At 46.8% G+C, this 22,272-nt stretch overlaps 1 protein-coding gene across 1 annotated transcript in view; it reads left to right on the top strand.

The window, feature by feature from the left end:
* The window catches only part of LOC147447829 (5'-3' exoribonuclease 4-like), a 174,556-nt gene that overhangs the window by 41,286 nt on the left and 110,998 nt on the right, over positions 1-22,272 (top strand). The window contains exons 7-9 of the mRNA XM_086523576.1: positions 6,476-6,625; positions 6,912-7,076; positions 7,156-7,233. Of these exons, the coding sequence (XP_086379702.1) occupies positions 6,476-6,625; positions 6,912-7,076; positions 7,156-7,233 (393 nt within the window). The remainder of the gene's footprint in view (positions 1-6,475; positions 6,626-6,911; positions 7,077-7,155; positions 7,234-22,272) is intronic.

Genomic DNA, 22,272 nt, shown 5'->3' with positions numbered 1-22,272 from the left:
CCTGGTGATCTCGGACTGTGTAAGAGTTAGAGCGGGAGCATCCAATGAGTACTGGAAGGGGGGCAATCTGTCTATGCTGAACCCATGTGCCTGAAACCATGATGTCATCTCCCCATACCAGCATGCTGTATCTCCTTGCATGGCTAACTGTCAAGAGGACTCAAGTGCAAGGCGGGCATATCTGTATCTGGGAAGTTCCCACATGCGGTGTATGAAGGAGACAGATGTGGTGAGTGCCTCAACCACTAGTGGTGGGATAGCTAGCTCTGCTCGGATAATGGCACGTGGTACTGAAGCCTTGGCTCTAATGAGCCGCGAGATCATAGAGACTAGTGGCTTCTCCATGTCCCCCCATCCATCAGTGCGATTTGTCCTCCCGTGATGATCCAATGAAGGTCCCCAAATCTCAGCTCCATAGAGCAATGAAGAAGCCACCAAAGTATCAAACAGCCAGAGCTTCGTCCGAGGCTCGTGAAACTTAATCTGTGAACACATCCTCTCCAATCTACACAATGCTACATGGGCTCTGGTCAATCTAGTCTTTGCTGCTCTCCTCAATGAAAACGGTGGTCCACTAAAAACCACTCCAAGGTAAGTGTAAGCATTTGTATACTCCACTGTCTCATGGCCGTATGTGAATGGGCGCTGACCTCCTGATCCACTGTGGGGTGGTATTAAATGCCATGACCTTGGTTTTACCAAGGTTGATAGACAAACCACCTTCATGGACAAACGTATGCAAAGCATCCAAGTGACGTTGCATCCCCTCCGGAGAGTCGGAGATCAGCACAATATTATCAACGTATAACAATAGTGGAATCCATGTCCCTGCTAGTTGTGCACCTCTATCACCATCTCTCTCAATGTAGTCAGAAACCTTATCCAGATACATACCAAATAGAGTAGGAGAGAGCGGGCAACCCTGCTTCACCGCAATAGTGGAGCGAACCGATGTAGATAGACCCTCTGAGGTGCGTACACGCCCCACTACTGACCTGTATAATGCCATGATCCGCCAAATGAGCTTTGTGGATTCTCCCATCTCTTGTAATCTGCGCATCAATCTAGCTCTGGATACAGTGTCAAATGCTTTGCGGAAGTCCACAAAGCTACAATAGATCCGTCTCCCATGTGATCGGCCCTCCTCAATGATGGCTCAAAGTGTCAAGGTATGGTCAAAAGTAGAAAAACCTCTCCTGAACCCTGCTTGCTCGGGTGCGTGTATCGCCTCCCTCTCTGCATATCTACTCAGCTGCTGCTCAAGAATGGATGCGTACAACCGTGCCAATGTATGTCCAATCATGATAGTGCGATAATTCCCAGGCTCCATAGGGTCTCATGACTTGAAGATATCTACAATAGTAGATAGGCTCCAAGTATCAAGCAAGCCCTCACACATGGCATGATTAAACATAATTGCTAGAAGCTCTGCTAGTAGATCTCTGGCATGCATGAAGTGCTCAGCCACTAAGCCATTATGATCATATCCTCTTCGAGTCCTCATCCTGTCAATGGTCTTCCTCACCATCTCAGCGTGAAAAAAGCACATGTGTGGGGGCATGGATCGGTGGGGTCGAAAAGGGGTGGCTGTGCAAGAATTGTGTACAGAGATGACGCGTATTGGCCCCAAGCCGCCATGCCTCACGTGAGTCCTGACTGAAGAATAGCTGGTATAGATCCTGCTCTAGGCGAGCCAAAAATGCCCTCTTCTTCCGCCGCACTAGGCGTCGGAAGTCAGTCTGTGACTGTCTGTGAGTGGTCCCCCAAAAGCACATCCCGCTGAAGTCTAGCTCTAGTCTCGCGGCATTCCTCATCATACCAGTAGTTCTGGGGCATGCTCCCAGAACGGCGTCTCTGCTCAGGCTGGGTGTGTGGGTATGCCTCTGCCGCTGTATTATGTAAATGCCTGTGTCAATATTGTAGTAAGCTCCTCTAGAGGTCGCCCTGGCTCCTCTGTACACAGGCGTCTGGAGATCCCATCTATGTATATAGAGTCCGTCTCCCGCGTGAAGGTGTAACGAGTAGGGGCTGCGGCCTGTGGCCTGTGTGCTACACTAAACTGGAAAGAGATGGTCAACGACACAAGAGCATGATCCACTGCCACACCAACAGGTCTGGGTCCAACCGTGAGATCGTGGATACTAGAGATGAGACTCGGCTGTGCCATGACATAATCCACTGTGCTGGCTCCATGTCTGTGTGGAAAGCATGTAAAACCCCCCGCAGCGGAAAGTCTCTGTAGGCTATTCAAGATGACCAATCCAATCAATTGTCGTTCATACTCAGTATGTTCCCCATCCTGTGAGAAAAAGAGACTAAAATCAATCTGGAAGTGCTACTAGTTGGAACTGTGTGGGGTATGTGTGATCACTCATACAATGGGTGCCCAATACAAGAGAAAGATATTGGTGATGGATCCATCCTCATCTGTACTCTGGATGTCGAGAAAGTATGACTCGAATCCTCTGTTGTAGTCTCCGTCGATGCTGTGAAGCTTCTCTCCTTAGTCAGTGGGCACGCGGAGGCCCGCCTTGAAAGGTCCATCGGGAATAGGCAGCGGAAGCAAGACACCTTGCTGCTTACCTGAGGGGCTTTTACCTTTCGACAAATAGTGCAGTGTGTGACATAACGAAACACATCCTTTCGCATTTTAGGCCAATAAAAGAATCTTTCTATTTTTTCCAAGCGGTGTTCATTCCCCTGTGCCCACCGGTGAGAGAGTCATGTGCATCGTGCAATACGGTTGTCCTGAGAGAGGGCAACACACATAGACGGTGACGAAAATATAACAAACCATCATGAATGAGATAGTTGCTAGGCCCTTGGGAAGCAAGAGCCTGCAACCATTGCTTACCAAACTTGGAATCTGCGTACTGGTTCTTCATGCTGTCGACAGACACACCCTCAAGAGAAACTGTGGAAACCAGGATCTGTCCTTTGCGACTTAACGCATTTGCAACAGGGTTAGCTTTTCCAAGCACATACTCAATCAAACCTCCAAATTGCTCAGAAAATTGTGACCACCGTGCTTGGCGATCACTCCAATGTGCACTAGGCATAGACTGGAGCCACTTGAGGGCTTGGTGATCTGTTCGGACTGTGAACTCTCTACCATAGAGAAAATGCTTCCAATGCTTAAGAGAATGAATGACAGAGAAAAGTTCGTTATCATAAACTGAATAGTTCTTTTTTGCACTATTGAGCTTCCGACTAAGGAATGCAACTGGACGGCCATGCCGCTGAAGCACAGCGCCTATGGCGACATTGCTCGCATCCGTCCATACCTCAAAGGGGTCATCCCAAGTGGCAAGGATAAGACACGACGCTTCTGTCACCGCAACCTTGAGAGTTACAAAAGCCTCAATGGTTGCCTCAAGCAAATACACGCGTTGTCAGCGAGTCTTTGCCCCTTTCAAAACATTTGTCATGGGTGCGGCAATGCGTGCAAAATTCTCTATGTGCGAACTATATGCTTGATATAAACCAAGAAAAGAACGCACATCATATGGAGTTTTGGGCAAATCCCAATTACGTACCTGTTCCACCTTCTTGGGATCTAGCTTGACGCCTTCTGTAAAAATGATATAACCCAGATAAGTAACCTTAGTGAGAAAATTTTAGCTATAATATACAACTGACACTCATCCAAACTGGTTAATATGCTTTCTACATCCTTTTCATGTTTCCATGACGCAGAAAAAATGAGAATATCATCAAGAAAGATGAACACACATACACCGACCATATCGCCAAAATGGCCTACCGGTCTTGTAGATGTCGCCTTTGAATACCCTTACCTAATGGATCATGGTATCCACTTTTTAGATCGACCTTATTGAAAACCTTTGCCCCATTGAGCCTATCGAGGATATACTCAATGTGAGGCATCAGAAACTTGTTCTTGACGGTCATCTTGTTCAATGCCCTGTAATCAACACACAAACGAGACGAACCATCTTTCTTGCGGACAAACAAAATAGGAGCAGCAAAAGGACTTACACTAGGACGTATGAATCCTCTGGCCACCAACTCTGTGAGTTGCTGCTCTAATTCTTCTTCCTGAGTCTTGTTCAAACGGTAGGGAGCCTTACTGACAGGCTGTGCCCCCCCTGTGAGTTCGATGCGATGGTCCTCCGGCCGCTCGGACGGGAGACGGGGTGGAAGATCATCCTGCAAAAAGAGATGCTTAAACTTGGTAAACAAAGCTGAATACCTGTCTGGAGCGTGAATGCTCTGGGTAACTGGAGAGGCATAGATGAATGCCGCTTGTGCTCCTCGTCGTAATTCACGCTTTGCCTGCACATAAGAAATGAGAGGCAAAGAATGCAGACCCTCCTCACCACGAATGATCATGGGAGAGTCACTTTTGGCATTTAGAGTGAGAGTATTGTCTGCCCAATTAATGAGAGGGTTATGCTCAAGAAACCATCTTATGCCCAAAAGCATATAACATCCTGAGAGAGGAGACACGACAAATTTTCTACTGAAGGCAACTTGTTGAACTGTAAACAACACATCAAGACACTCTTGCGTAATGAGAGAGTCCATATCGGGAGCGAAGCCTGACACCTCGAGAGGAGATGTCTGACTAACCTCTAGGCGGGCTCTCTCTACAAGAGAGGCACTAATCACATCATGCATACTGCCTGAATCAAACAATATGACAAAACGATGACCCTTCACATGATCACAACCCCTAAAGAAAGACTCATTAATATGTGTGTCAGAAACATGTGAAGATTCAGATTGGTTCATTAAAGTGCTTGTGGTGCCAAAAAGTAGTTTCGAAACCCTAAAAACAGCAAAGAAGTGGTGACGAAATCCTAATAACAGGGAGAGAGATAAGTCCAAACCGTTGGAGCCGTATCAGATGTGAGACAATTATCTGAGATAAAGCATCAAGGGAAAACAATCTGAGAAGGAAGGTAACAAAGCCGGTAGGCAAGTAGGATACAATCTCATGTTATAAACGGGGGTATGGCAATGAGGAGGACACATTAATAGGGAGAGGGTTCTTTTTTTTTTGGGGGGTGGGGGGGGGGGGGGGGGGGCAAAAATGATGAGGATTAGAGATTTCATGGACTCTTGCATTAATTGTTGCAGCTTAGCATCAATCTCCCATAGATCTTGAAGGGTTTTTTAACCATTGATGTATCCTTTTATGCTATACTATGAACAATATCCTTTGTTTACAGTTCTATGCAGCATGCTGCATGGGCATATTAAAGAAACTACTAAAAAGCTAACTATGTAAACGTGGCTTTGAAAGGCTCTTGTGACTCACAAGAGGTTCAATTACGATAATTGACATCCATTACATTACATTACATGAGCAGAAAGGGAGATCTTCATTCCTTGGGTTTTATAGTGTGGAATTCTCTGATTATGGCTTTTTCTTTGTAGACGTTGGAGTGGATGATGACATGGCAGTTTTGCGCCATAATCTCCCCATCAGCCATACACCAGGGTTTTCCCTACGTTAATAGCGTTTATCAGTTCTATTATTATGCCACAGATCCTTTTTGTATAGTTGCTTTAAGCAACCTCAGGAGAATAAGTGGGAGCCTTGTGCTCAATTTGTAAGTCACAGAATTGAACTTGATCCTTGCATGTGTTGGGAGCACTTGTTGTAACCAAGCACTACTATTTGAGTAAATACAAAAAGAAACACCGTTGGGTCCCTACCCTACGGGCCATTACTCGCTAGAGGGGAACTCCACCCCTCTATGCAGATGATTTGTGTCTTTCTTTAGAAGTCATTTTCAAGTTTTGTAGTTTCAATCTCTATGTTTGCAAGTCTTAGCAGTACTTCTCCACTTGCCAAGTTGGGCCAGCCGGTTTGTGTGCGCGCGTGTGTGTGTGGTAGGCATATGATGGTACATAGTTCGTAACTCACTGTTGGTTATTAGTTTATCTCAGATTGGATCGATCCCGAAATCCAATTCTAATCACTCAGACCTTGACTCTTAAGGAGGATGCTTTTGTCATTGGTTTTACCCTTGCCCCAACATATAGAGCTCATCTTAAGTATATGCAAATTTATAAATAAGCAACACAAAAGTAGAAGAGATGTACAGGGGAGGAAACTCGGATGCTGTATAAACTGAGCTTGACGGCATCTTAAATTAGATGATGATAGATTCACTAATGCTTATATGACCAATCCAATCATTAAACCATGGTGTTTTGTTTCAAAGGGAGCAACAACACTGTTTCACTACACAGCATTTGTTGTCTGCAGACCTGCTCTAGCTCTAGCTTGGGCCTTTGCAAATTGTTTACCTCCACTCAAAAGAAAGATGTGCATGCACATGAACTCAGATGAGCTCTCTTTTTGATGTATGTTGTGTGTGTGTGAGCGCACATGTGCATGGACGCTGGTGTTGCTGTGTCGTCTGGCCATTCCTCTTTTACCATCTCTGCTTTAATAATTTTCATTGTAATTGTAGGTAATTCTGACTTTGGTCAATTGCAGGTTGTACAACAACCTGGTCAACAAACAAAATGCTTTTTTTGTGGGCACATGTCTCATTTGGCACCTGACTGTCCTGAGCTTGACCTGAAACGAAAAGAGTCTACCCAAGCTCAAACTGGGAACCCTGTAGCCACAAAGCTGCCTTTTCAGGTATCATTTTTCTTTGGATCATTCTCAATCAAATTCGGAACTCTCCAGTCTGTCTAAGAAACTAAGAATTTTATTATTAAGAATTTAAATTTTATAGTTCTGCTTGTTTAAAGCTGTTGTTGTTTCTACTATTGCCATTGAAATTCTTACAACACATCTAGTTTTGAAAGTTTTGAACGTTCAGCTTGAAGCTTCGTTAATTTAATTTGAACTTTTTGAACTGTTGTTAATTTTGACGGTTTGTCTTTTATTTTTGGACAAATTTGTGGCTCTCCCGATGTTGCAGTTTCTTAATGTCTGGAAGCTACGAGAGTACCTTGCACTTGACTTCCAGGTCCACAACCCTCCGTTTGAGGTTAATTTTGAGCGTTTAGTGGACGATTTTGTGTTTTTGTGCTTCTTTGTTGGAAATGATTTTCTGCCTCACATGCCAACCCTCGATATTCGTGAGGTGAGTAGTACTGTGTATGATGCTTTTGACCTAGACTTTCAGTTGCAAGTTTGCTGATGTTGAGCTCTTTTATGTGTAGGGAGCAATAAACCTTCTCATGAGCATCTACAAGAGACATTTCAGGAGTGTGGGCGGCTATCTTACAGACAATGGTGAGGTAGTGGATTCTAATAACCCTCATCTTCCCTGAAAAGAAAACCAGCACTATCATCAAAACCCCTACTTTTGTGCCCAGTACTTCTCGTATTGCTCATGTGCTATCCTTTGTACCATTTGCTACCTCTTTGTTTTGAAAGATTATGTAATCTCAAATACTTCAAAACCAAAATAATGGCTATTTTTGCGGCCACCCCCCCCCCCCCCCCCCCCCCCGCCCTCCGCACTTTTCCCTTTTTTGACGAGGGTGTTGCAAGCAAGGAAGGAGGGAATAGGTTACTCTACATAGATGACCGTGTCCATGGATTAGCAATTTGGGGTCTATGGGACATAGGCTAGCTGTCACAAAGGTGATGATGTGGCACAATAGACCACCAGTTGAGAGATTGTAGATGGTGACGTGGCCTGCTGTAAAACTTGCTGAGGTTACATCCGTAAATTGTGGCATGAACCTGGATGGCGACGTGGCAGATTCTACGTTAAATTTGCAAAGCTTTTGGCGTTATATCTTTAGCAGGGCTTTTGGATGGGTGCTAGCTTTTGAATCTGATGCTTTTGGACCCAGTGCCTTTATAAGTGTGCCTTGTGGACTTGGTTACACATCGCAAAGCAAACTCCTCCACCAGTATTTGTGCTCTGTGAATATTATTACAAAAAGATGTACCGAAAGGGGCGTTAAGACTTTTGGGCTAGTGCATCTGGAAATGGAACTCCATTGCTTCATGTTGACTACTCTAGTGTTTTGCAGTTCAAGTGTTCAAGTTCTTTCAGTGTTGTTTGTGTGTCATTGAAGATTCTCGTCTTGGGTTTCCAAGCCGGTTTCAGTGGTATCACAGCTTAAGTATATTCTTCTTCTATGGAGGATTGGGCCGAACTTTTTATAGCGCACATAGGTTCAAGCAGTGCATCCGACAAAGAGGAACAAAGTCCTCCTATGGTTTTGCAGGAGGAAGATGAGAATCCCAACAATGGCACATAGGTTCATGCAGTGAATCCGAGAGAGAGGAACAAAGTCGTCCTATGGTTTTGCAGGAGGAAGATGAGAATCCCAACAACAGCAAGGTATCTTCTGAATTGAGAAGGTGATCAGAACAAGCAAGCTGTAGAAATTCTCGACAAGAGCAGATGTCAAGCGTCAACTGCAAGTGGATACTTTACGTATTTTGGATCCTTTGAATACCTGAGCTGTCACAAAAGTGATGACATGGCACCATAAACCACCAGATGAGAGATCGCGAAAAAAAAAAAAAAACAAACAAATAAATAAATAAATATGTGTGTGTGTGTGTATACATATGTATATATATATATATATATATATATATATATATATATATATATATATATATATATATATATATATATATATATAGAGAGAGAGAGAGAGAGAGAGAGAGAGAGAGAGAGGGGAGGGGGGCGCGGGGGCAAGTCAGCCACCTTTTTGTCCTTTTACCTTCCTTTCACAGAGGAGGAAGGGTGGACATAGGTGGCTGTTTTACAATTTGTCCATCATCACACATCACAGAGGTTGACAGAGTGATTTGATGGGTTAGTGGATCATCTTTTCTTGAGACAGTTTTCTTCATGCTCAGGTCCATTGGAGTGGGTTGATAGCGAGGATTGTTACCATCTACCAATGGTGCTCTACATTCCTACTGGTTCACCTTTGCCTCCATCCTTTTGAGTATTGGAGCAAACAGAGGTTTTGTCGTGTACTATCTTGCAAACAGGTCATGCTACGCACATGGTACAGTGAGATTATAGATTTCCATGAGGGTGAGATTCATTTTAATGAGACTTTGGTGGGACTTCATTCGGTCTATGCTCCCAATAGGCCGCATGATCGCGCTCGTTTTGGGACAGCTTTGACTGCTTCTCTGCCTTCTCTTGATACTTGGGTTACTGGTGGTGATTTTTACAACATTGAGTTTGATGCAGATTGGTGTTCTACACGCATGCTAGTTTTGTCATCAATTTCACCTTTGGAGTAGCCGACATGGGAGCGGTTTCTATTAGCGACGCACTCTGTGGATGCTTGGCACATTCCAACGTTTGGCCACCTTAAGGGATCTTTTTGCTACTCATTCATGGGGATTTAGAGGGGCAGCTAGATTGGTGGAGCATTTGGTGTCACAAACTGCTGGTGACGTGTCAAGCCACTCAAGAACGGAGCCAACTTGCAGATCCCGGCCGAGGGGCCTAAACCCTAAGAAGAAGCAACAGAAGAAGGAGAAGCGACATAAGAAATTTTACCAACTTGTGAAGTCTTGGCTAGAGGCCTATTTCTAAAGAAGAGTTACCACCAACCTATGGGACCCCGTCCGATGGGACTAAAGGCATTAAAATAAAGCATCTTGAAGACTTGCGTGGAGAACCGATGACATGGCAGCAGCTATACCGACAGCTTGCCATTCGTTCGTGTTGACATCGCAGACTGTATGAAAATCCACGTTTTACGCTGATTGTGCTGACTGATTTGACACCTATACCGATTTCCGTGATTTGTGCTGCCAATATGAGACAAGGGCTCATTCTCTGACACGCTCCCGCGTAGAGGAGAGGATAGAGTATTGGCGATGTACCGAGTTCAAACAATATGAAAAATACGAAATGGGCGCCAAGGTTTGGGGCTAGTGCTCTCTTGGGGTGAAACTCTGTCACTCCTTGTCTCATTTGTCGTGCATCTCTCTTTGTTCTGTTGTTTTTAAGATGCTTAAAGTTGTTTAGTGTGTTCTTTTCCATTGGCATGTGGTGCCCGTCGTGTGACAGCGGTATCCAAGCTTCAGGCGTGTGCTTTTCTGAAAGCATACCTATCTATCAAAGAGCAAACATAGCAAGATGGTGCTTACAAGCTGTCATAATTTTTTCAAAGAATCTTTGTGTCTTGACCTTTTTTCAAAGAAGCTTTGTGTCTCGACCCCTGACTTATTAACCACTCCCACTCTTACTCCATCGCGCATCGGGCGCGCTCCCTTCTTCATGGCTCTTACAGGGCATAAGCCATAAGGAAGGATCAAAACTTTTTTTCGAGCCAACATTTTTCTCAAAGGCATTGTTGTGAAGTGGTGGATGTCTATAGCTTCCAAGCCGCACACTCCAAGGACTTGGCAAGCTTTCAAGAAAATTTTGGCCTGAAGTTACATTCCTTTAGACATCTTCCTTCGGAGTGTTCCTTGTGGCTGAGTGAGGTATCCCGAAATGCTCGCCTTAGAAACCCTAGCAGTTCAGCAAGTATCTCTTCTTGAACCGATAACCTTGGAGGCCTAGTGCGATTGCTATGTCTTGGGGCTACCACCACCAGGTCTGTCGAGGCCTGTTTCGACTATGTAAGGCCTGTTTCGACTATGTAAGAGCTTATGGACCATGATGCGGTTATCTATAAATTTTTGGATCAAACCTAACCTTAATTTTTGGTGCAGGTTTCAGGATGGAAAGCAAGTCGACTTTCAAGCTCGACAATGCTTTTTCAGTTTGATTTCGCAGTTTTTTGAGTTCTGTTTGAGAACTTGTTTGGTGATCTTGTTTGGAATTCGTTTGAAATGGATGGTATTTGTTTTAAACCTGTCTTGGTGGCGATTTGAACTGTTTGACTCTAGTTTTAATAATGGTTTCAATGCTTGGCGATTTACTATCGGGTGGAGTAGTGAGAAATGTTGTTTTGGTTTTGTTTGAACCTTTGAACGACGCAGGCTGAATGCCTAGAGAGCGTTTCGTTGTGTGCTTGAAAACCTTGGAACGACCCAGAAGGGATGTTTGAGGAGCGTTTTGATATATACTGGAAAATCTCCGAACGACGCAGACGGGATGTCTAGGGAGCGTTTGGCTGTATGCTTGAACCTCCAAGCGATGCATGCTGTGGTTTGGGGAGTGTTTGGTTGTATCAATTCTCTAAACTCATGGCTTGAATGTTTTATTTTATTTGCAAGGGGAGTGATGAGGTAGTCGTTATATAGCTTCATACCGCAGACCATGTAAGCGCATTGTCTTTCAAGAAAGTGGCAACTTACTTGATCTTAGAGGCCTCTGTAAAATTCCCTCCTGTTGTATCAAACTGTTGGAGGAAAGTAAGAGCCTTTGCCTTATCCTCAAAGCCGCTGAAAGTGCTACACTTTGCACCACCTTCTTTGTAAGCTTTCGGCTTTTCCAGTGCACCCAATTTGTCATAAGGAATTGTATGCGCAACCTGGGCACTGTAGTAGGAATCATCGGCGTGTCTTGGCCATTGACATTTTGCGTCATAGGTGCCATATCTGGTTGGTGTCCAGAAAAACTAGCCATGCCAAAATTACCATGTGGCGCCCCAAATTGGCCCTGGTTGCTCTGAAAGCCTTGCTGCATGCCGATGCTACCATACATGGGGTTTGGCATCATGCCTTGCGTACCCCCAAACACTGCTCCTGGCATATATTGCTGGTTTCCAGGCGCATAATCAGCCATACTTTGGAACACAGATCCACCTCCGAAATACCTAGGATGTATCGTGGGTGGTGGAAAAACTTGATGCATTGCCTGGAAACTGGTTCCCTGTCCCTGTAACACAACATGTAACACAACATGCGGGCTTGGGAAGGTGGCGGGCTGAACTGGCAAAGCTCGTAGAATAGGCGTCCTAACCACCTGTTGAAGGACGGAAGGAACCTGTTTTGGAGCCCCTGACTCGGCAACATGCGAGTACTCTCTATCTTGCTGAGATGCATGAAGTACTTGGGCTTGAGCCTCAAAAGGCTCCACTGGGATGTGTGAGTTGCTATGGCACTCATGGCGCTTTGCAAAAACTTCAGAAGCATTGGGTTTTGCACCAGTCAAGAAGACACGTTTACATCGGCAACTAATTGAATCTTGAACGCATCATCTTCAAGTTGCCCAGTCATAAAGCCTTGCACTGGGGAACATTCACATCAACAGGAGGTATAGACAGACGTGGTCGTGAACTCTCACCAACCTTGAGCATTGTAGGAATTTCTTGTGTGTGAAATCCTCTGCCATTATACCCTTCCCTTTGTTGGCCATAGTGTAATCTCGGTTCCTGTACTCTGTGCCTTCACCAAACCAACCGAGGCTCACTTCTTCAGAAAAAAGTGATTCTGTCCTTGCAACGGAACCATGAAACTGGCCCATTGTAGCACGGATAGTGTGTCGTGCTCTCTACAGTGGGTGCTTCTCAGTGCAATGTGCGTGACAATCTCACTCAAAACAGACTGAAAACAAAGGAACAAATAGACAACAACTTAGCTCACAGAGACACAACAGCAGACCACAACATATGACTCGACTATCTCAAAGAATTGATACAGATTCTGGCATGGCAGCACACTCAGCTCCAACCCAGGACTCACAGGTACAATGGGGTGTCGAGGCTCAGATGTGCAGGGATGGTGAAGCAGTGTTGTGTGTATAGACTCGCTACTCTAGACGACAACGCTGGACCATATATCTAGAAGATGATCCACCAATGGCTCATAAATGTCAGCCACCTAAACCAATCTCCAAACTGAGTGGTGGTGGTGACCTGGCCACGATGTCCACTAAACCACCACCATCCGTATCCTGCCACGTGTCACTGCACAGCCTAGAGAGTCCGTCCAGTGTGAACCAGACCAGACCAACTGTACTATGTGTCCTGTGAAAGTGACACTGTAGCCTGCTACAGGTTGCCCGCCACAAGACCGCTCACCGTCTCGGTGAGAGGGATACTGAAAAACTGTGAAAGAAAACCACCTCTCGGTGAGAGGGATACTGAAAAATTGTGGTAGAAAACCACTAGGCACCGCATCCATACATCTTTTGTGAAGCAGGTGTGAGGCCCAGCCATGACCTTACATGCCTCAAAAGTGGGGTTAAAAACACTGCACTGCTTGCAAATGCCTTAAGCCTTTGAATAGGCGGGAAGCCAAAAGTGGGGTTAAAAACACTGCACTGCTTGCAGATGCTTAAAGCCTTTGAATAGGCGGGAACCTAGTATGATTGCATAGTCCAAGAATCCTAATTGGCACAACAGAATGAGGCTCCACAGCAACGAGATATGCTCACTAGGTAGGAGTGAGGTTGGGGGGGAGGGGAGACTAGGTAGGGGCAAGTGCCAAGGGCAGAGAGGGGGTGGGTAGGGGAGAGGGCAAGAGAGGGGGTGGGTAGGGGCGAGGGCAGGAGAGGGGGTGGGTAGGGACGAGTAGGGGGTGGGTAGTGGCGAGAGTATGTGAGGGGGTGGGTAGGGGCAGGTAAAGGGAGGGCAGGGGGCGAGGGCAAGAGAGGGGTGGGTAGGGGCGAGGGTGAGTAGGGGTAGGGGCGAGGGGTAAGTGGGTAGGGTCGAGGGGGTGTGAGGGGAAGGGTAGGGGTGAGGGCAAGGGAGGGTTTGGGTAGGGGCGAGGGGTGAGTAGGGGGTAGGGGCGAGGCCTAGGTAGGTAGGGGTTGGGTAGGGGCGAGGTGGAAAAGGATAGGGGCGAGGGCTAGGTAGGTAGGGGCGAGGGGTGGGTAGGGGGGACGGCAGGATAGGGGGCGACGATGAGTGGGCAGAGGGCGAGTGAGTGTGAAGGGGAGGGTAGGGTCGAGGGGATAGGAGACAACATTCAATGCAAGGTATAGCCAGAAAAGAGGGGATAGGAGACAACAAACATTCATCTTCAATGCAAGGTATAGCCGGAAGAGTTCGTGTTCCACTGTAGATGAATTCCGTGGTCCGCTGGCTGAAAGAGGAGATGCTACAGAGCGCATCAGTTGATGGAGAGCATGAGGAGGTATCATGAGCAAAACAGCTATCATGAGCAGGGAATTCATAAAATTTGAAAGCGACATCCTTTTGGTTGTATCCCGTCTTGAGGAAGCTAGACATAGAGGAGAGCTTTGTTCCGGTCGGAGAAGCAAGCACAGGGGCTGATGGGGCTGATGGTGAAGGGGGGTGAACTCCTATAGAGGGGATTTCTTTCCGCTTCTATGATTCTTCATAGGCTCACCAAATTCAAAGGCTTCCACCAAGGGCGCATCATGAGTATTCTCTGTGACCTGCAACCTTTGAGTTGGCTCAGGTGGCTCATTAGGTTTAGTTACTGTGGAAACATTGGAAGAGGGTGTAACTTCAAGCAAAGAGTGAATAGAGACTCCATAACAAGGCATAGATTTGGTAGCATTCAACAACTCCAACAGATCGTCATTTGACCTGTCAGGCGGAGTAGGTTGTTTCAATTGGAAGCTGGTTGCTAGGGACAAAGAACTCTGTTGCACGATGGGATCCATGCCTCCTTCTAGGCGAATTGGTTGCATCAAGGAGCTAGGAGTATGTATCCACATGGCATCGTTTCCCCAATCATGAAGTGCTTTAGTGTGTCGTAGCCATGGTATGCCGATGAGCAAGGGAAATCCTCCGTCTACCTATGGAAGACGAACCACAACAAAATCCAAACTAAAAGTGAAATCTTGTACCTGCAGAGGCACCTTTTCTACTATGCCCACAGGGTATATTGTCCTCTGGTCCGCCAATGTTATTGTGAAAGGGGCAGGTTAAGTAGGCTGCAGGCCTAAAGCCATCATAGTTGAAATCTGAGTTCTTCTATTTGCTGAATTTTGGGACTGTTTCGGTGGCTGAAAATGACTGTTTTGGCTGCGTTTTTATGGCTTAAAATGGGGGAACATCTGCAACCGTCTTGGGGTGGTTCTCCTACTGTGCATAAGGCTGAAAACGCTGTGGTCTGATGCTGGTTCGGGCTGAGAATTAAAAACACTGGCTGGATCTGTCTTGCCAAAAACGCTAATCCTGATCTCTGCTACTGGTGGTTGAATACCAAAACACTGATGCTTCTGCTTACAGAGGGGCTGAAAACATTGAGGTTATGATGCGGTAAAGGTGAGAATCAAAAAAGTTGATACCTCTGACTAGTAGTGTTGTTCTTGTCCGTCGGACGTAATGTCCCGTCCCGTCCCGTCCAGTTTCGTCCCGTCCGGCAGTGGCGTCCGTTTCGTCTGGCCCATTTTAAGTTCGTTTGACCGGTTTTAAAACCGTTGACTGCGCTTTTGTTTGTGAGGATTTTACGTGACTTTCTGGCATAGGATCCCTCCTAGGATCCCCCCCCTCACCTCCCACATGCCTTGAGCATTGCTTTGGATTCCATTAGCTCGTCTCTCTACCTCTCCCTCTCACATTGATTTGGATTTCATTAGCTTCTCTCTCTTGTCACGTGACACCACATGGGCAGAATGGGGTGGTTGAGGAGTGGTGCTAACTGTTATCAAATTGAGCTTGGGAAAGGTAAACTCATTTTGGCTTTGACTTGGGTTCGCAGCCGTGGATGCACGAAGTTTAGGGCAATCTTTAGTATAGCGATCCTTCATTTCAGGGCAATGACGACAGCGAGTGGACCCTTTGGGCAGATGGCATTTCCTTTGGTAATGACCATATTCCCCGCATCTGTAGCACAAAATGGGCCGATTCAATGGGCGAGTCGAAGGGCGAGGTTGTTCTTGCTCTTTGTGCATGGAGTTGGAGATGGAAGCATAGAATCTTTGAGGTGATGAGGGAGCATGGGTATGATAAAAGCTCTGAGAGGGAAAAGTACTCTGCATATCTTGCATAGGAGGGGCTGTCAACAAAGGTGGCATATGGTGTTTGTGGCCACAGGGAAAACCATGTTGGATGCAGGTGCTGGCCCTTGCTGAAGAGTAGGCCCAAGACTTTGCTGTATTAGTCGCTTGAGGTAGTAGCAGTCCTATTTCTCATGTCGAGACTTCTCACAAAAGTGGCAGTAAACCCGAAGGGGGCATTCCTGTGAAGGGTGCCCTGGAGAGCGCATGAGCTACACCAAACCATAGCCTTAGTCTCCTACTGAGACTTGAGCTCTTCTAGCTCGCGCTTGATCTGTTCCAATGCCTCGAGATGTGGAGGCTTCTCTTGTCTAAGAGAGAAGGACCTTTCCTCTTGAAGAGCTCGCTGTAACTTTAGGGCTTCCAGTTCCCTGCGTAAAGAAGTTGAAGGATCAGAAGGACTTTCCAAAAACACTGAGGGGGTCTCTACCTGAGGAGAGTTGGTGAACAGCTTCCTAGCTCCCTCTATCCTAGTAGCAGCCGCGACAAACTCCTCCAGAGTGGCGTCAGGTCGGAGACTCTCGGAGTTTTTACTGCGAAGTTTTGGGAAGAGCCTTCTCCACCCACTTCTTAACCATAAATTCATTGGGTTGCTGGGGAAGCTTGGCAACCAGAGAGTTGGTTTTAGTCATAAGTTCTGCAAAAGTCTCCTCTGGCTGGAGCACCATGTTGGCCAACTCATCCAAAACCTTCTCCTGGTAGTCACCTGGCCTGAATGCTGCACAAAACTGTTGTCTTAAGGCTGCCCAAGTTGCAAAATGGTTCTCTGCAAACTGGCTGTACCATTTGTCTGCTAAGCCATCCAAGGTGATGGAAAGAGTACCAAATAAGCATCTTCTCTATTAAGACCATGACCCCTACAAAGAGATACAAACCTCCTTGCATGGTCGTCAGCATCTTCTGAAGAGAGTCCTTTGAAGGTAGGGAACTTGATGTTTACCTTGGCCAAAACACTAGCCAACGCCTCCATGGCCCCTTGCTCAGGAGCCTGTTGCTCACTAGCCTGCTGTAACAGAATAGGAGAGAGCTTTGTTGGGGAATGTGATATGGAAGATGTGGAACCGGATGGAGGAATGAGTGTTGTCGTATATGGAGGTATGGGTGATGGACTTCTACTAGATACCAACGGTCGTCTTCTGTTGTAGTACTTCAGAGGACTTAGTAGTGCGCTTTGACACTCGACTGACCACCTTGTATGTGTCATGCAGCGACCACCAATCGACCCAAGCTTTGGGCAAGAAAACCTTTAACTGGTTGAAGACAGGTCTAGACTCTACTAGACCAGGTAAGTGACCAGAACCATGCTGGACCAGGGACGAGGAGGACTAGAGCAGGGTCGAGGAGGACTAGACCAGGGACGAGGGCTTGTTGGACTAGGACGAGAGAGGACTAGACCAGTTGGACTAGGGCGAGAGGAGACCAGACCAGCAGACCACACAGTGCAAGGCAAGGTAGGCGAAGCTAGGTAAAAACCACTAGCTTCACTGTTTGTATTCTCAACAGAGAGTGAGACTTCAGATGAGGTCCCACCGTGATCGCCAAAATGAGAGCACCTGTACCGTAGATAGTGTGTCGTGCTCTCTACAGTGGGTACTCCTCAGTGCAATGTGCGTGGCAATCTCACTCAAAACAGACTGAAAACAAAGGAACAAATAGACAACAACTGAGCTCACAGAGACACAACAACAGACCACAACATATGACTCAACTATCTCAAAGAACTGTTACAGACTCTGGCATGGGAGCACTCTCAGCTCCAGCCCAGGACTCACAGGTATAATGGGGTGTCGAGGCTCAGATGTGCAGGGATGGTGAAGCGGTGTTGTGTGTATAGACTCGTTACTCTAGACGACGACGCTGGACCATATATGTAGAAGATGATCCACCAACGGTTTATAAATGTCAGCCACCTAAACCAATCTCCAAACTGAGTGGTGGTGGTGACCTGGCCACGATGTCCACTAAACCACCACCATCCGTATCCTGCCACGTGTCACTGCCCAGCCCAGAGAGTCCGTGCAGTGTGAACTAGACCAGACCAACTGTACTAACTGTGTCCCCTGTGAAAGTGACACTGTAGCTTGCTACACCCATAGGGTGGTAGACGTAGGCTTTCACCCGAAACTTTACATTCGACTTTAGGACACAGAGAAACTTTGCAAAAGAAAACTTGTAATGGGAAGTGATACTTCAAACACACATGGCTTGTACGCTAGAGCGCTACCAAGCAAACACCGACACCTGTTGGCCCCATTGACCGGCGCCCCTTTTGATATTTCTTTATTGTATTCAAAGAGGGAATAAAACCTGTGATTTCCTACGAGCTGTCCCGCATAATCCGGGCTTAAAATGACCTCTTCTGGCCCGATTCCGACAGCATAACTGTACTAGGACGCTTCACAGACAGTATCCCCATGCAATAGATGACTTTCCCGACGGATACGGACACTTTGCCCCACAGATTCACCCTCTCCCCCTGATCCTACACCTGAAGCTAAACCTGAAGCTACACCTGAAGCCAGTAATCCCAATCAGCCAAGTGAGCCAGAACCAAGTGGACCGGTCTCTGGTGCCCATCCTTCAGAGGGTCCCTTAAGGGAAACCATCGCACTGGGTGAGCCTATAACCCACCATAGAAGGGGGAAAAAGTCTCCCTTGCAAGAGTTGGCCAACACCCCAGCTCCTTCCTTAGCCTCTACCCCATGTGACTCTCCACCCATGCCGGAGCACTTTGAAGTATCTGAGGATTTACCATTTGCAGAGCTTCCATCAGGATGGTTGCAGGAAGAGTATGCTGATTTCAACATTGATCAGACGCCAGCTCATAATGTCCAGAAGCTAACAGAGGCGGCAAGGTCTTCTCTCCCTGACGCAGCCTCGCCCACTGGACGGCATGACCCAGTCAGAGAGGTCAACCTAGGCGGCCCTGACAACCATCAGCCCATCTTGTTAGCCACTTGGTTATGGGATCACGTCGCTCTACTCGACCTGGTAATCTCTTTCGTGCGCTCTTTCAAGGATGTGTTTGCCTGGTCTTACCATGATTTGGAAGGAATCCCAGCAGAGCTAGGAGTCCACACAATTCCTCTGGTTGAGGGGGCTAAGCCGGTCAGAGGACGGGCTTACAAACTGAATCCCAAGTATATAGAAGCAGTCAAAATCGAGTTGAAAAAAATGCAAGAAGCAGGTATTATTGTACCAGTAGAGCACTTAGAATGGTTGTCCCCTATGGTTATTGCCCCAAAGAAGCAGTCCAACAAAATTCGAGTTTGCGTCGACTACCGGGCTTTGAATAAGGTCACAATCCCTGATGGATTTCCGACACCTTTCACTGAGAGAGTTCTCGAAGATGTCGCTGGCCATGTACTCTATAGTTTTATAGACGGGTTCAACGGCTACAATCAGTTAGGAATACATCCTGACGACCAAATCAAAACAGCTTTTGTGACTCCCTGGGGTTTTTTCATCTACACTAGAATGTCTTTTGGGCTTAAAAATGCACCGCCTTCTTTCAATCGCATAATATATCTCATCTTTTGTCCTCTGCTTACTGATCACCTTCGCATATTCATGGACGACTTTTCCACCTTCTCGGGTGCTCAATGTTCGACCCTAGTAGAAAATCTAAAGGAGCATCTTGCTCAGCTCTCTGCAGTCTTCCTCAGGTGCAGAGAGGCCCGGTTGAAGCTCAATCCGAACAAGTGTCATTTTTTGGTCACAGAGGGCACACTGTTAGGCCATGTAGTCTCTGCTCAAGGTTTAGCACCTGACCCAAAGAAGATAGTGGCCATCTTGAAGTTACCTCCTCCCATAAATCCCAAAGGTGTTCAGAGCTTTGTGGGCCACACCGGCTATCATCGCAGGTTTATACGTATGTATGCACAGGTGGCTCAACCATTGACCCGGCTCACCAGTGCTGCTGTTCCCTTCCCGTGGTCAACACCTGAGGCCGAAGCATTTGCATACCTCAAAAAACGCCTCACTGAAGCGCCTATTCTTGTTGCCCCGGATTGGGCCCTACCTTTTCATGTGCATACAGATGCCAGTGTGCTGGCTGTGGGTGCTGTGCTGACTCAGCCTAGCAAAGAGTTCAACTTGGATCGCCCTGTCCATTATGCAAGTCGTCTGCTCACCAAAGCAGAGCGCAACTACAGCACCACAGAGAGGGAAGGTTTGGCTATAGTGTATGCTCTACAAAAATTTCGTCACTATTTGCTAGGGGTCCACTTCACAATTATTACTGATCACCATGCCTTGCGCTATCTGCTTAATAAGCCACAGGTCGCAGGTCGAGTATGGCGATGGCTCCTCTTGTTCCAAGAGTTTGATTTTGAAGTGGTACTCCGTCTTGGTAAGCATCATGTAATGGCTGACCACCTCTCTCGCATTCACATAGGTGAAGAAGCTACCGGGATTGCGGATGACTTTCCAGATAGCAGTCTTTTTAAAATCGATACAACACCGGAATGGTATGGCGAGGTCTTATATTTTCTATCTATTGGGCTGTACCCAGAGAAAGCATCTCCACTGCAGAAGAGGAGATCGCTGTTGAAGTCCAAGCCTTTCACTCTGATTGGGGGCCAGCTCTACAAATCGGGACCAGATGGTGTTCTGAAGCGTTGTGTCTCGCCTCATGAGGTGGAGCATATTCTGGAGGATGCCCACAATGGTCCCACTGGTGGCCATTACCCTGGTCACATCACTGCCCAGAAGATTCTACAGAGTGGTCTATGGTGGCCCTACGTTTTTAAGGATGCAATAGCATATTCTAAGGTTTGTGATGTGTGCCAGCGCTGTGGGCCGAAGCCAAGTAAGCAATCCAACCGTCCTCTTCAGGTTTCGATGGCGTGGCTATCTTTTGAGAGATGGGGCTTGGACTTTGTGGGTTCAATATATCCCCCGGCTCAACCAGGTAATCGCAAATATCTGCTAGTGGCTACAGACTATGCAACAAAGTGGGTAGAGGTACTGGCGATAGTCGATTGCACTGGCAATACAGTAGCCAAATTTTTATATGAAAATATTTTATGCAGATTTGGATGTCCCTTAGAGATCACCAATGATAGGGGCAGTCATTTTGTCAATGACATGATCTCAACTTTGCTGGCCAATTACAAGATTTTTCATCGCAAGTCGTGCTCTTATTACCCTAGAGCCAATGGGCAGGCCGAGAGTACCAACAAGGTTCTGATCGCACTCCTGAGGAAAGCATGTCATCTCCATCCAGCATCGTGGGCTTAGGTTGTGCACGGCACTCTTTGGGCATACCGCACATCTTTCAAAGCAACAACGAATCACACACCTTTTCAACTCGCTTTCGGTTTGGAAGCCATAGCTCCATTTGAGTTCAACTCCGGATCCCCTAGGGTGGGGAGTCTGCGTGCAAGTTGGGGCATGGAAGCTGCTTCTATAGCCCGTCTTACCTTATTGGAGGAAAGCCGCCGTTTAGCTTCTCATGCTCTGCAAGCGGAGCAACTTCGTCGCAAAGCGTGGCATGATCGCCACCTTAGAAAGCCGAAAATAACGCAAGGCACATTGGTGCTACTCTATCAAGCAAAATATTTGAAAAAAGCAAAAAAGCTGGTTCTAGCTTGGCAAGGGCCATTCGTGGTGGAAGAGATTTTACCACAGGGGGCAGTCCGGTTAGTCACTCTAGCAGGTGTCCCACTGCCTCTGGTAAATGGCTCCAGAATCAAGTGCTATTACTCTGAGTAAGCAATCGGCAGCATTTCGCCATATGTTGGTTCACATATCCCATCTCTGTCATCCCAACTCCCTTTCCACCACCAGAACGGAAGGTTCTGTTATGTTGCAATCTCTGCTAGGTTTGTAGAAGTTTCCATCTTTCAGTCTGAAGTATCATTTCCCACTCAGTCTCGGTAATTGGATATTGTCTTCCACTTCTTACAATTCAGTCACTCTTTCTCTAATTGTTCTATCATCAGTTTTATCCAGTGAAGCTCCTAGCCCTCTTTGGTGATCTTTTCTTTAAGGATACTAACTCCTCTCAAGGTCTGCCGCATATAAGTAGCTTGTCAGTAAAAATTTGGTAAGTAAGTTCTTAATCTTGGCCTTGCTTGACCTTCTTCGAAAATGGCTGAGCATTGTTCCCTCTGCTCTCTCCAACTTCTGCTCTCTCCAACTTCGGCTCCCTTCCCTCCCAATTCGTCCCTCTTCATAGCTGCCGGCTGCAAATAGTTGGGCCTGTGAAATTTGCACTCCTCTGCCTGGATTCGCCCCTAGGCCTCAGCCCTTGTAAAAGTCGCCTATCCTTAATAAATTAGCCCCTATTAAATTTTTCCAAATTTTTCCCAGTTGCACTACTCTCGCCCCCCCTACCCTCTAACCCTCGCCCCTACCCTCTCAGCACCCCTCGCCCCTACCCTCCCACTCTTGCCCCTACCCTCTCCCAACACCACTCTCGCCCCTTACCTATACCCTCGCCCCTATCCTCTGCCAGCACCCCCTCTCG

Source organism: Adiantum capillus-veneris, chromosome 11, assembly GCF_014529385.1.
Source record: "Adiantum capillus-veneris isolate H3 chromosome 11, ASM1452938v2, whole genome shotgun sequence".
Taxonomy (NCBI): Eukaryota; Viridiplantae; Streptophyta; class Polypodiopsida; order Polypodiales; family Pteridaceae; genus Adiantum; species Adiantum capillus-veneris.
The sequence above is the reverse complement of the archived record's forward strand: the minus strand, read 5'-3'. Positions and strand labels throughout refer to the sequence as shown.